The sequence below is a fragment of the Leptodactylus fuscus genome, chromosome 11, assembly GCF_031893055.1.
Source record: "Leptodactylus fuscus isolate aLepFus1 chromosome 11, aLepFus1.hap2, whole genome shotgun sequence".
Lineage (NCBI taxonomy): Eukaryota > Metazoa > Chordata > Amphibia > Anura > Leptodactylidae > Leptodactylus > Leptodactylus fuscus.
Genome location: NC_134275.1, coordinates 18,397,259 through 18,411,516, shown reverse-complemented (window position 1 = coordinate 18,411,516; position 14,258 = coordinate 18,397,259). Strand labels below are relative to the sequence as shown.

The following is a 14,258-nucleotide window of genomic DNA, read 5'->3' as shown; positions in this document are numbered from 1 at the left end:
TAGGTTCGCACTATTATTGGGCTCTCAGTTGTTTGGGTCCACATGGGAACCTGAAAGACAGAACCTGCCCGCTTAAAAAGCAGTTACCCGAAGGCACCTGCAGAACCCATAGACTGTTCTCTCTGCCGAATTTAGGCGGAATCTGCGGCCGAATCTCCTATAGAGACTAGCTTTACTAAATACTGTAATATTGTAATAATGTAACAACACAGATGTGAACCTAGCTTTAGTAAATACTGTAATACTGGGGTACAATATAACAATTACCATGTATACCATGTTATAGGTTATGGTGTGGGGATCTGTAGTACGGCACGGTATATATAGTCTATTTTTACCTCAAAAGCGATACCAGAATCCCACTGAGCTTCATATTTACTCCCATTTGGAAAATAGAGTGTTCCTTGTCCATGGAACATGCCGTCCTTCATCTGTCCCTCATAGCGGGTTTCTGTGGGGAGGGTATATTCTCCTTTACCCTCCAGTCTATAAGATAACAAATAGAATATTAATCGTAACTTAAAGGGGCACATTTATTAAAGGGATTCTATCATCAAAATTGTATTTTTTCTGCTTCCCACGTCTTTTTCTTCTCCTACCTTTAGATGTCTTCTCCGGGTCGCCGTTCGGTAGAAATCCCAGTTTTTGTCAGTATGGGGGGGCTTCCCTAATGCTGCGAGTGAACTCTCCAGTGCTGCCTCCATCTTCGTCTGGAACGGCCTCTCTTTGTGTCTGCTTCCGGCGCTGGGTTCAAACTGCGTATGCCCGCTGGCCACAAGAAAATGGCCACTTACACTTACTGTGGAAGCGGCCATTTTCTTGTGGCCGGCGGGCATGCGCAGTCGGCTTTGCCTGAGGACTAGAAGTTTGAACCCAGCTCCGGAAGAGAGGCCGTTCCAGATGGCGCAGGAGATTTCTCTCGCAGCATTGGGCACGCCCCCAGTGCTGTTTGAGCGCTAGGTAGTGAATTCCCGTATCCTTTGCTGAGGCCACTGACTGGCCTGGGGGGGGGGGGGGGGTGTTTCATCTCCATCAGTCTAATTGAAATAACAATACATGCTGTACAACCCCTTTACAGCAACACTCAGGCAATAGAGATACACTGGGACAGGAGCAGATACCAACCAATCAGATTGCAGATTACATCTCTGAAAAATAAAAGGCGCTATCTGATTGGCTGCTATAAAACAACCCCTCTATTTTGCTTTCTCCCCCATTATTAACCCCTTCATGGTACCCCCGGCCATACCTGCCATTGTGGCGGTCCCCGTTATAGCGGCTGCCCGTGTACTCCATCCCTGCACCACGGGGGCTTCTATAACAACAGTAGATGACGCTTCACCATGGCGACCAGGGATCACGTGACGGCCGCAACCCAATTAGAAAGAGGTTTCCAATGGTACGCTCTGATTTACAACATGCCGGTCGCTGGCCGAGCGTTAAGGCAAGAAACACTACATGCGTGCAGGAGACGTTACCGAATATGAGGAGAGCGGCTGTATACCGGGGGTCACCTTTCGGTTCTAGGAGACACGGGGCGAGATGACGTCATTCGGTGTGCGACAGTGAAGAGAAAGGCTAGCGCGCGTGCGCAGTAGGCTGACCTTCCGGGGACAGAAGCAGCCATGCCCGGGACCGTGGATTTACCCACGGCTGATGAGCTGTCAGTGCAGGAGGTAGAGACTTGTCTGTATGGGAATATTCGGTGCCGGTGTGTGAGGAGGAGGTTATTACAGTGCATTGTGGGATATATCTTGTTAGCCTGTCATTGGGTCTAAAGCCGGTGGTTATTGTAAGGGTCAGAGAGCAGAAGCTGCCGCACTACAACTCCCAGCAGGTTGTCAGAGGGCTCTGCTCCTGTGCTGTGCTGGAGACTCCATTTGTCTGATAGAACTGAAGAATTCCTGCAAGTCCGGCGATGACCTCATTGCAATCACTTGGGGTCTGTTCGTTTGGTCTTGCAATGGATCAGAAGAACGGACTGCAAAATGCTAAGGGCTCGTTCACATCTGCGCCCGGTCTCCATTCTGCAAGTTTCCGTTTCCTGCACAAAACAGAGGCAGGAGACGGAAACCTACAGGACTCTTTCATACCCATTCTTTTGAATGGGTTTGAAAGATGTCCGGCCATGAGCGGTGGTGAGCGTTTTATGCTCTCCGCCGCGAAACCGGTATTTTAAAATCGGACACAGAGTCGTACATGCAGTACTCTGTGTCCGGTTTTAAAAAAAATGGTTTCGCATAAAACGCTCACCGCCGCTCACGGCCGGACCGGCTCTGACAGCTTTCCGTCTTCTGCATGCAGAACGGAGACCCGAATGCTAGTGTGAACCTAGCGTAATGTGAATATAGTGTAACTCTCCATTCACCTCTGTGTTGTCCTCTCCATTCTTCTAGTAACGGACAGAGACAGACCCCAAAAATGATGGCAAGCAACGGTCCCAAAGACCTTGTTGACTACAATGGGGTCCATCACATTTTTGTTTGTTTTTTTGCGCACCCGAAATTGAGAAATAAAAAAGCCAGACTTGCTGAACTTTTTCATCTGGTGATCTCTGATGACGCCTCCGAAGCAGATGTCGACATAGCTAAAGAGTTATAGTTGCTGACTAGAGATGAGCGGGTAGTATTCGATCGAATACCTCGCCGCCATAGGAATGCGTGTAACCGGCCAAACACCAAGGGGTTAAGCGCATCGAATATTCGATGCCTCTTAACCCCTTGGTGTTCGGCCACTTACATGCATTCCTATGGCGGCGAGGTATTCGATCGAATACTACCCGCTCATCTCTATTGCTGCCCACTGAAGGGAGACTCTGGCAAATATCTCACCTGCTCACAGCTTGTCCTGCAGATGTCACAGTGTGGAAACTGCATGTTATGTGATGCGTACAGAAAATGGCGCTTATTTCAAAGCACTTGTCATGTGATTGGTTGTTCAGAATGCTATTTCTGATGAAAATGACAATATAAAGAGAAAAAAAAACTGGTTGACAGAAAATGACAAGATTCCTTCATAGACATGATCTTATGGCATCAATGCATTGCTAAATTTTATCCATTGATGTCCAGCGTCAGCTGTGCTCAGTGGGACCCCAGCTTTTACCATTATAGCCCCTCTCCATAGGATAGCTGATATTTGTCCTTTTTTGGCACAACCCCTTATAAATGATCATGTCCACCTTTGACTATGGAAGGGGCGTTTGATGGTATCTGTATATGGATCTGGCATAGATATTGTAGACTATTTGTATTATGTAACTGTGAATTGTGTCACCCAGAACAAAATTAATTTTATAATTTGTTTTACAACCATTTAGGTAAGTGTAAGCTCTGCTGTGCTGAAGGCTGCGGCCCACCACTATGGCTCCCAGTGTGACAAGGCCAATAAAGAGTTCATGTTGTGTCGTTGGGAGGAGAAAGACCCCAGAAAATGTCTGAATGAAGGCAAAAAAGTGAACGAATGCGCCCTGGACTTTTTCAGGTAATGCGGTGGCAGAAGTGAAGTGTTAAAGGCAGTCTGCTATCTCCCAAAGCGTATTTAACTGCTACCACCTTGGTATAGAGCACGCCGCACTGATACACCATATACCGCTGTTATGTATCAGTGTTTGTGGATTGGAAGAAAAACAATGTTGAAGTTGTATACAAGTAGAGCAGTTTGTGCACTGGTGGCCGGCCTTCAGTCTTGGGAGCAATGCTTTTGCTGCTTCAGTAGGATGGGTGATATCCTAGCAGTAGGAGGATCATCTCCTACTGTACACGGCGGTGCAGGCAGTAGCTACAAGGGGTCTGAGCAGTGCTCCAGAGAGTTGAAGGCCCGCCAGCAGTGCACCAGCTGCTTTATTTGCTTTATTAACTTTTTTGGAACCGTTTTTCTCCAAATCTACAGAAGTAACCTATATAACACAGGTCTGTTGGGTATTATCACTGTGTGCTCTGTCAGGGCTCGTTCACACTGGACGCTGAATCCAGCTCAGAATCCGCCCCCTCACAATAGAGTTCTGTGTAGACCGCTAGCTTCCTTTTTTCCATGAGTGCTATGTTCTGGCTTGTGGTAAAAAGGAGCGAGCTGCCCTTTCTTCAGGCGGACTGATTCAGCCTCGGTGTCCACCTCGTTGCAGCACACTCCGGGTTAGGCCATTCAGTTGGGCCTACTCTGGAGCGGGAAGCTGTGACTGTCGGTAGTCGCGGCAGTCACATTTTGGTCCTATTCTGACGCGGCTTCCCGCATCAAAATCAGGACCAAAATATGCCATACCGTGCCCCATGTGAACTAGCCCTGACATGGTGGTGATAGCTGAATATGCTTTAAAGTGTATTTGTCACATGTAAAGAGGTCATAGTAGGGGGACTTGTCTGCTCCTATTGTTAGCCAAACAGCACCAAAAATATGATATTGTTTGGCCAAAAGAGTCCAAAGTGGAGTCATATACTTGGCTTGGGCTCATAGGTATTTTAGAGAGAAGGTTTCATGTATGTCATTGTACTTTCTGTATGAGTTCACCCTGTTGCTTTTGTCAGGCTGAAAAAAAAATCTGCCTTTTAAAAATGACTCCATTGTCAGCTCAGGTTTTTTGGTACTTCTTTTGGAAACTTTTAGTTTTCTGTTTTTTTTTTCAGTCTCCTGTGCGATTTGAAGCATTTTCTTTCTGCCTCAAGATAGGGCAGGACACGTGCTGAAGAAGTAATGAAACATAGTCGCTTTCCTAAATGCTAAAAGCTTAAAGCCTAGAGATGAGCAAGTACTGTTCGGATCAGCCGATCCGAACAGCACGCTCCATAGAAATGAAAGAATGCACTTGGTACTTCTGTTTTGTCGGCGGCCGGCCGCTTAACCCCCCGCATGCCGGCTACGTCCATTCATTTCTATGCGAGCATGCTGTTCGGATTGGCTGATCCGAACAGTACTCACTCATCTCTAATAAAGCCCAATAAATGCTGTGTCTTCAGAAGGCAGTGCTGCTTACTGCTCCTATCACAGTGATCTCGTGGGCGCCTGGTGACAGGTAGTTGCTCCGTCGTATTAGACTCACTAATAAGATCAGCAAAAAAAAAAATATATATATATATATATATATATATATCTTGTTCAACCCTGCATGTAGTTAATAACAGCACAATGAAGTAGAACAAACCACTCCAACTCCATTTTTCCACTGACAGATTCAGACTCTGGTATGTGGCCACAGAGAATGCTGCAGGATACTTTTCTATACTATGAAGCTATTTGTGTATTTCTGGAGGTAGCTATATACTTATTACCAAATTAGAATACTAATGTTTAATAAAATGTTTGTCTATTTTTTTTTTTTTTAGGAAAATAAAGACTCATTGTGCTGAGCCCTTTACCGATTATTGGACTTGTCTTGACTATAGCGGTTTATTGGAGCTCCGTCGTTGCCGTAAACAGCAGCAGGCTTTTGATAACTGTGTCCTTGACAAACTTGGTTGGGTGAGACCGGACCTGGGAGAATTGTCTAAGGTAACATTGAGTGAGACTAAGTTGCATCATGTTTTACTTGTTATAGAGGCTGCTCGCTAGAGCTTCCCTTTCTACTGTAACTGAATGGGAACCCAGTTGCAGTAACCAGGAGCGACCATAACACAGTGTATGGCGCTATGTACTTCCTGCAAGCACATCTTTGTCTGCTGTACTGCTTGTGGCCGTTGCTATCACCTGATCTGTGTATTGTTCCATCTTTCAACCCCCACTGACCTGATATTGATGACTAAAGTCTCCCTTTCGCAAATAGTGGGGTTCTGCAACTTATCCCCTAACCTATGACTAGAGGATAACTTGCTTTCATGGAAAAAAACAATGTTAAACAACTTTGCAAATATATCCTACTTCTATGTTGCTGTAGAGTCGGCCCAACTTCTGATATAGTTCTAGCCATCGGGATTAGAGATGAGCGAACAGTATTCGAAACAGCCGTTTCGAATAGCACGCTCCCATAGAAATGAATGGACATAACCGGCACGTGGGGGGTTAAGCGACCGTGCATGCATGCCGGCCGCTTCTATTCATTTCTATGTTCCGAATAGTGTTCGCTCATCTCTACTGGTGACGTTTCCCCTGCATAGAAGCCGCAAGATCCCATTTGCTTCCCGATAGTGCCTCATTGACCAACAACACTGTCTGACAATTTGTCCATTCCATTTACAAGAGATATATAACATGATATGGCCAATGTTTTCATGTGTTTCCAAAATTGACATTTGTATTTTCATCCACGTCAGGTGACAAAAGTGAAAACTGACAGGCCTCTCCCAGAAAATGTCTATCACTCAAGGCCAAGACCCGAACCAAACCCTCCTGTCGAGGGAGAATTAAAACCATCCAAATATGGCAGCAAGCTCTTCTTCTGGAACTGGTAGATGTTCTGCGTTCTGTACAGCTTCTCATATCCAGTTCTGGTCTTCTGTCCACACCTCAGTTTTATTATCTATTTGGGAACAGAATAAAATATTGAAACATATTTTACTGTGTTGCCGTTTGCATTGTAGTAGTAAGATCAGGTACTCTTCCAATGGTAACCGAATCTGATGGTGAGAGGTGGGTGGACGCAAATTAAAAACAAAATAAACAAAAAAATACACAGTCCAGTCTCATTACTGTGACCACCTGTCCAAATCCAGAATAACCACCTTTGACAGAGCAGACCGCTGTGAGACGTGCAGGAAGAGAGGGGATGTTGTGATGATGGTCACTGGGATGCTGAGCCATGCCGACTCCAGTGCCGTGGCCAGCTGTGCTAGGTTACACAGTTGAGCATCCATGTTGCAAACAATCCGATCGAGGTGGTCCCACAGATTCTCTATTGGGTTCAAGTCTGGGCAATTTTCTGGCCAAGGGAGTACGGTAAACTCATCCTGGTGCTCCTCGAACCGCGCACGTACACTGCGAGCTTTATGACACGTCGCATTGTCCTGCTGGTAGATGCCATCATCCTGAGGAAAAACAATTTGCATCTAGGGGTGAACATGGTCCGCAAGGATAGCTGCATACTTGTGTTGATCCATCGTGCCTTCCACAATGATGAGTGCACCCAGATGACACGTGCCTTCTGCGATTGGTTATTTAACGTTGACGTCAAAAGTAGGCGTTGGTCACATTAATATGACTGGACTGTGTAATTTTGGTGAAGTAAGAGGTCAGTGGGGGGAAATTTATCTCGTGCCAGTCGGGACCTTTAAGATTACCATAGAAAATGTTAATCTTAATAAACTCTCCCCAATCTGGCTAATATAGCTTTAATCATGCATTGAAAGAAAATGAATGTGGTTACCTAGGACCATGAACATGAGCTCCGCTTCCTCTTTCTTGTTCAATGACCATTTAAATGATTGGAGTTGAGCTGTAGCTTGACCATGTGACCAATGTATGTGATGTCACTACTTGAGAAGAGCAGCTGGAGCTGCTCTTATAGTCCTTGTGCCGGAGAACTCTTTTAATGCCATACATGTCAAAGAATTGCAAAAAATAAAATCAGTTTATAGTTACAAAACACATAGGGTGCATTCAGACTACGTAACGCCGGGCGTGTATGAGAGCCGTACACGCCGGCATTACGGCAGACTGCCGAACACTTCCCATTCACTTCAATGGGAGCGCTCGTAAACGCCGCTGTTACGAGTGCTCCCATTGAAGTGAATGGGAAGTGTTCGGCAGTCTGCCGTAATGCCGGCGTGTACGGCTCTCATACACGCCCGGCGTTACGTAGTCTGAATGCACCCTTACAGACACTTTAAGAGTAGAGATGAGCGAACACTGTTCAGATCAGCTGATCCGAACAGCACGCACCCGTAGAAATGAATGGAAGCACCTGGCACGGCGACCGGTCGCCGGCAAAGTGTGCGTGCCAGGTGCTTCTATTCATTTCTACGGGTGCGTGCTGTTCGGATCGGCTGATCCGAACAGTGTTCGCTCATCTCTATTTAAGAGGTTTTCTGGGATCACTGATTTAAATGCACACCATATAGAAAAATAACATGCACTTAACCTACTTGTCTGTATCCTTAAGTCGATGGGACTGCTGCAGCCCAACGCTGCTGTCTTCTGTATACGGCATACTGCTGAAAGTGGCCACCAACAATACAGGATTTTGCAGAAATCTGTATATTACAAATGATATTAATGACGCAAATACTGCCGGAAAAGTAACCGTTTAGTTGCACTTTAACCGTAGAACACTGGAGTGGGAAGGGATTAAAAAAAGGAAAAAAAAAAAAAAAACACATTATATTGTAATGTTATGGTGTACCCTATGGGAAACGCCTAGATTTATCTCCTAGATCATATAAGTTGTAGCATCGTGTGCTCCAGGAACCAGACTAATGCTACAGGGTAACCTAATATACATGTCCTCTCGACCATTGCACATTTTTTACATGTATCTGCTCAGAGATTAAATACCTACTAAATTTATCATGCAAATTATAATGACATCATGTTTAAAGACGATGACAACAAGTTTCCCCTGCAATACAGCTCGGGAGCCTGCACAAAGAGCATCTGAAAGCACTTACTCCCCATAACCCAGATGTTTAACTGTTCCCGCTGTCAGCGGGTTTATTGATGCATGAGGTTGGTCTAAAGGAACAGGGAACACCAAGTCAGACCAATCCTTCTCTAATTGCAGCTCCCAGACTGCTTGACAATGATTCTCTGTCCTTAGGATATGTGTTAGTGTTATTCTCATTAATTCTCTGCCTGAGACGTCCTGTTTTTTATTATGTTTTTACAATCTACAATTTCATTCACAATCAATCTTGATTACTGAAGCTAATTCAGGGGTAACTAAATGGTTAAAAGAATGGACTGGTTAATTAGAGCTGCTGTTAACCGTCTCTCTGCCATGTAGGACTGGGCCGTATCGGTAACGCAAAGGAATCTATTGGTAAAAGATTTCTAATGAGGTGGTGATATTCACATCATGTCTCTATCAATGGCCTAGCGGATCAGCTTCAATGGATACTAAAAATGGAATGGGTACGTTGCGTTTTTTTTGTCTCTGTAAAAAATTATGCATGGAAAGAATATGCAAATCTGTCTTCCATGACGTAATTAGGAAGATAGTGCCTCAGTCATGCAGCCCAATAGAGGGCGCTCCCTTTAACATCATGCCCGACCTTCCCAGAGGCCTTTGCTGCAATTCAATGATGTGGGATTTTACCAAGTACAGCCTCTCAGCCGAGGACAGCTGTTTCGATTTGATTGGAGCTCTTCAGCCCGGTGCAGAGAAGACTGACTTGGCAGAGGTGAGAGGCTTCAAGACAGGGTTAAGGGGATATCGTCACTCCTTAGGGAGAGACCACCATTTAGGTGTGTGGAGTATTATTAAGCCATTTTGTGCTTCACTGTGCAAAGGAACATGGGAAGAATATACAAATTATGTGTATTGTGAGCTATGGAGCTTACTGCCACAAGATGTGCGGATGGGGGAAGCCATTCTGAAAGGTCCAGACCTGGTTGCCTTTCTTGAACAGAAAAATATTGCAGGTTACGGGTTTTAGATTTTGGTAAAGACAAGTTGATCCAGGCTTTTATATTGATTGCCGGATTTGGAATTGGGAAGGAATTTTTTGCCTTGACTTGGGGCAATTGGTGTAAGTTTCATGGGGTTATTTTCTCTTCTCTGTTGGGACATTCACACGGAGTAACACGGCGCTGATTCTGGCACGATAACTCGCGTAAAAATCAGCATTGCAAAACAGAATCCCATTGACTTCAATGGGTTCCGTTTAACGCGCGTAACACATTGAAATCAATGAGTTAAAAAGCCTCCCATTGATTTCAATGTGTTACGCGCGTTAAACGGAACCCATTGAAGTCAATGGGATTCTGTTTTGTAGCGCTGATTCTTACGTGAGTTATCGTGCCAGAATCAGAGCCGCGTTACTCCGCGTGAATGCCCCCTTATAGGTTGGACTTGATTGACCCATGTCTTCATCCAACCTCATCTATCGGCTATTATACAGTCCTATGAAAAAGTTTGGGCACCCCTATTAATCTTAATCATATTTTGTTCTAAATATTTTGGTGTTTGCAACAGCCATTTCAGTTTGATATATCTAATAACTGATGGACACAGTAATATTTCAGGATTGAAATGAGGTTTATTGTACTAACAGAAAATGTGCAATATGCATTAAACCAAAATTTGACTGGTGCAAAAGTATGGGCACCTCAACAGAAAAGTGACATTAATATTTAGTAGATCCTCCTTTTGCAAAGATAACAGCCTCTAGTCACTTCCTGTAGCTTTTAATCAGTTCCTGGATCCTGGATGAAGGTATTTTGGACCATTCCTCTTTACAAAACAATTCAAGTTCAGTTAAGTTTGATGGTGGCCGACCATGGACAGCCCGCTTCAGATCATCCCACAGATGTTCAATGATATTCAGGTCTGGGGACTGGGATGGCCATTCCAGAACATTGTAATTGTTCCTCTGCATGAATTCCTGAGTCGATTTGGAGCAGTGTTTTGGATCATTGTCTTGCTGAAATATCCATCCCCGGGGTAACTTCAACTTCGTCACTGATTCTTGAACATTATTCTGAAGAATCTGCTGATACTGAGTGGAATCCATGCGACCCTCAACTTTACCAAGATTCCCGATGCCGGCATTGGCCACACAGCCCCAAAGCATGATGGAACCTCCACCAAATTTTACAGTGGGTAGCATGTGTTTTTCTTGTAATGCTGTTTTTTTTGGACGCCATGCATAATGCCTTTTTGTATGACCAAACAACTCAATCTTTGTTTCATCAGTCCACAGGAACTTCTTCCAAAATGAAGCTGGCTTGTCCAAATGTGCTTCTGCATACCTCAGGCGACTCTGTTTGTGGTGTGCTTGCAGAAACGGCTTCTTTCTCATCACTCTCCCATACAGCTTCTCCTTGTGCAAAGTGCGCTGTATTTTTGACCGATGCACAGTGACACCATCTGCAGCAAGATGATGCTGCAGCTCTTTGGAGGTGGTCTGTGGATTGTCCTTGACTGTTCTCACCATTCTTCTTCTCTGCCTTTCTGATATTTTTCTTGGCCTGCCACTTCTGGACTTAACAAGAACTGTTCCTGTGGTCTTCCATTTCCTTACTATGTTCCTCACAGTGGAAACTGACAAGTTAAATCTCTGAGACAACTTTTTGTATCCTTCCCCTGAACAACTATGTTGGACAATCTTTGTTTTCAGATCATTTGAGAGTTGTTTTGAGTAGCCCATGATGCCACTCTTCAGAGGAGATTCAAATAGGAGAACAACTTGCAATTGGCCACCTTAAATACCTTTTCTTATGATTGGATACACCTGGCTATGAAATTCAAAGCTCAGTGAGGTTACAAAACCAATTTTGTGCTTCAGTAAGTCAGTAAAAAGTAGTTAGGAGTATTCAAATCAATAAAATGATAAGGGTGCCCATACTTTTGCACCAGTCAAATTTTGGTTTAATGCATATTGCACATTTTCTGTTAGTACAATAAACCTCATTTCAATCCTGAAATATTACTGTGTCCATCAGTTATTAGATATATCAAACTGAAATGGCTGCTGCAAACACCAAAATATTTAGAACTAAAAATGATTAAGATTAATAGGGGTGCCCAAACTTTTTCATAGGACTGTATGTCAATAAAGCTTGTTGGTTGAAGACATTTAATATAATCCTCAAAGCTACTGTTCCATTCACTATGAATTAAACTTCTAAATAGATGAACCTGACCCCATATGTTCTTTCCAAAATCTATCCGTCAAGTTCTCCATATTGCTGGAGACATTGCGACCACATAGGAACAATCCTATGTATATTGTGGGAATGTCAAATAATTCAACCTAATAATTCAACCAATCATATCTCACAACAAATAATACATCTCTCCCCAGAATTCAACTTATTGGGTGTAGGTTTAGATCATATTGCAAAATAATCCAGGACAGTATTATGTCCTATATTCTTGTCCACTTTTTTTTTTTAGCCCCAGCCCAAACTTGGGAATCTGAAATCTTTCAACAGAGCCACTATTATGCAAAGAATGAATAAAAACTACCATTACAATAACAGTTGAAACAAGATGTGATGTGAACCTAGCCTAACGTTGGTTACACATAACCATGATCTAACCAGCTGCCGTGAATGAAAGCTTTGGCAGTACATGGGCGACACACGCATGTAATCTGTATGCTACCTGTGCACTGGCTGTGTTTCCGTGGCCCCTTTTATTAATTGAATAGTAGCCGTGGAAGCAGGGCCGCAAAATTGTACAGGACCTGTTCCATATTTTGCAGTTTGGTCTGTTAGTACGTACACGTGACTGTGTAACTTACAAACATGCCTACGGGCCCATAGAAATGAATGGGTCAGTGTGTTATCCGGGCTGTGGCTTGCTTTGTGGCGGACTTAGCCACAGACATATTTTAAAGAGATCCTATCATTGGATACCCTTTATTTCTCGATAACACCTCGGAATAGCCTTAAGAAAGGCTATTCGTCTCCTACCTTTAGATGTCTTCTCCGCACTGCTGTTCGATAGAAAGCCGGGTTTTCTTCGGTATGCAAATGAGTTCTCTTGCAGCACTGGGGGCGGGCCCCAGCGTTCAAACAATGCTGCAAGAAAACTCTCCAGCGACGCCTCCATCTTCTTCAGGAGCCCGCCTCTCTGCGCGTCTTTTTCTGTCCTGCATTTTCAATTATCTAGGCCTCTGGAAGATCCGACTGCGCATGCTCGGGCCACAAGAAAATGGCCCGAGCCATTCTTGTGGCCCGGGCATGCGCAGTTGGCTCTGCCTGAGGCCTAGATAATTGAAAACCCGGGACGGAAGAAGACACACAGAGAGGCGGGCTCCTGAAGAAGATAGAGTCGTCGCTGGAGAGTTTTCTCGCAGCATTGGGGACGCCCCCAGTGCTGCAAGAGAACTAATTTGCATACCGAAGAAAACCCGGCTTTCTATCGAACAGCAGTGCGGAGAAGACATCTAAAGGTAGGAGACGAATAGCCTTTCTTAAGGCTATTCCCACGTGTTATCGAGAAAAAAAGGGTATCCAGTGATAGGATCTCTTTAAGTCTAAAGCCTTATTCACACAACATTGATGGCTGTCACAAAGCTGCATTAAAAAAAAAAAAAAAAAAACATTGGTTGGAATATTTTTATTTATTTTTTTAAATGTAGATTGTGAGCCCCACAGAGCCAATGTACATTTTTCCCTATCAGTATGCCTTTTTGGAATATGGGATGGAAATCCATGTAAATATGGGGAGAACATACAAACTCCTTGCAGATGGTTTTTTTGCCCTTGGCAGGATTTGAACACCAGGACTCCAGCGCTGCAGGGCTGCAGTGCTATCCACTGAGCCACCGCATGGTCCCACATTGGTTGGAATATAAGCTAGTTCTCTATAGGAAAGATCTACTTTTGACCATATAGTCAATAACCTAAATAATTTTTGTATCACTGCTTCATTTCTACATTCTAATTTAGTATAATTTTTTTGTACGTTGTGACTTGCAGAATCTATAGATTTTTATGTACCGGTATATGGCGTCAGCATATTCCAGAGTAATGGCAAATAAACTTATCACTGCGTTTCTGGATTGTGAGAGGAAAGTAAAAGTGCCCTATAGAAACCCCACAAAAAATACAATTGGATCTAAAGTACAAGACATCTACTTCCTATCAGACATGAAGTAGGTAGGAGTGGGGCTGATTTATTTCAAGGCGTTATAAAGTCTTGATATCCTTTTGCCCCTGACCTTGTCACCTACGATTATGTTCTTCTGATGAGACAGAAACCAGAACATGTCATCATTAGAGTCTCGCAGTGGTGCAATTTAGGCTTTAGGCCTGTGAATTTAAAGGGGTTGTCCTGGATCACTTAGCGGCGAGTGTTGGTAAGTCGGATTCACTTTGTCCTCATGGGTTATGGGCGGATTGCTGAGAAGTTAAAATTACCCATTTTAAAATAAGGCTATAACATAATGGCAATACCAGTCACAGCCACTATATAGCGTGCGGCGCTGTGCATGGTGAGTTCATTGCTTTTCACATAAAGTCTGCAGGGTTTTACTGTGCGGACTTGGTCCCTATTATACCTATACAGAAACCGCCAGCTTTTCCGTAAGTACAATTGACATGCTGCGATTTATAATAAAAAAACAACAATTTTTGGAATTGCAACATTTTCGTTGTGAATTTTTTTTCTGCAATGCGTGGATGGGATTAGCTAGAATTCCATCCACTTTTTAGGTTCTCGAGAA

General features: G+C 43.9%; 2 protein-coding genes across 6 annotated transcripts in view; one reads left to right on the top strand and one right to left on the bottom strand.

Moving 5' to 3' along the window:
* Positions 1-1,589, bottom strand: part of MORN5 (MORN repeat containing 5) — a 33,792-nt gene extending 32,203 nt beyond the window's left edge. For 4 of the 5 annotated variants that reach the window (XM_075259198.1, XM_075259200.1, XM_075259199.1 and 1 more), the window contains exons 1-2: positions 1,250-1,589; positions 339-486 (exon numbers count right to left, since the gene is read on the bottom strand). In XM_075259198.1, coding sequence (XP_075115299.1) covers positions 339-486; positions 1,250-1,296 — 195 coding nt within the window. In that variant the 5' untranslated portion in view covers positions 1,297-1,589. Of the gene's footprint in view, positions 1-338; positions 487-599; positions 710-1,249 lie in introns of those variants that run through there. The other variant, XM_075259201.1, reaches the window with a different exon arrangement.
* Positions 1,555-6,481, top strand: NDUFA8 (NADH:ubiquinone oxidoreductase subunit A8). Its single transcript, XM_075259202.1, has 4 exons — positions 1,555-1,676; positions 3,320-3,483; positions 5,319-5,484; positions 6,243-6,481. The coding sequence occupies exons 1-4, from the start codon at positions 1,626-1,628 to the stop codon at positions 6,378-6,380; spliced, it is 519 nt and encodes a 172-aa protein (XP_075115303.1). The 5' UTR covers positions 1,555-1,625; the 3' UTR covers positions 6,381-6,481.
* The last annotated feature ends 7,777 nt before the right edge of the window (positions 6,482-14,258 follow it).

What these genes read in the sequence shown, in the direction of transcription:
- NDUFA8 (XM_075259202.1), top strand. Translation starts at nt 1,626, where the DNA reads ATGCCCGGGACCGTGGATTTACCCACGGCTGATGAGCTGTCAGTGCAG. An exon ending in ATGAGCTGTCAGTGCAGGAG is followed by an intron (nt 1,677 to 3,319) that starts GTAGAGACTTGT and finishes ACAACCATTTAG; the next exon opens with GTAAGTGTAAGCTCTGCTGT. An exon ending in TGCGCCCTGGACTTTTTCAG is followed by an intron (nt 3,484 to 5,318) that starts GTAATGCGGTGG and finishes TTTTTTTTTTAG; the next exon opens with GAAAATAAAGACTCATTGTG.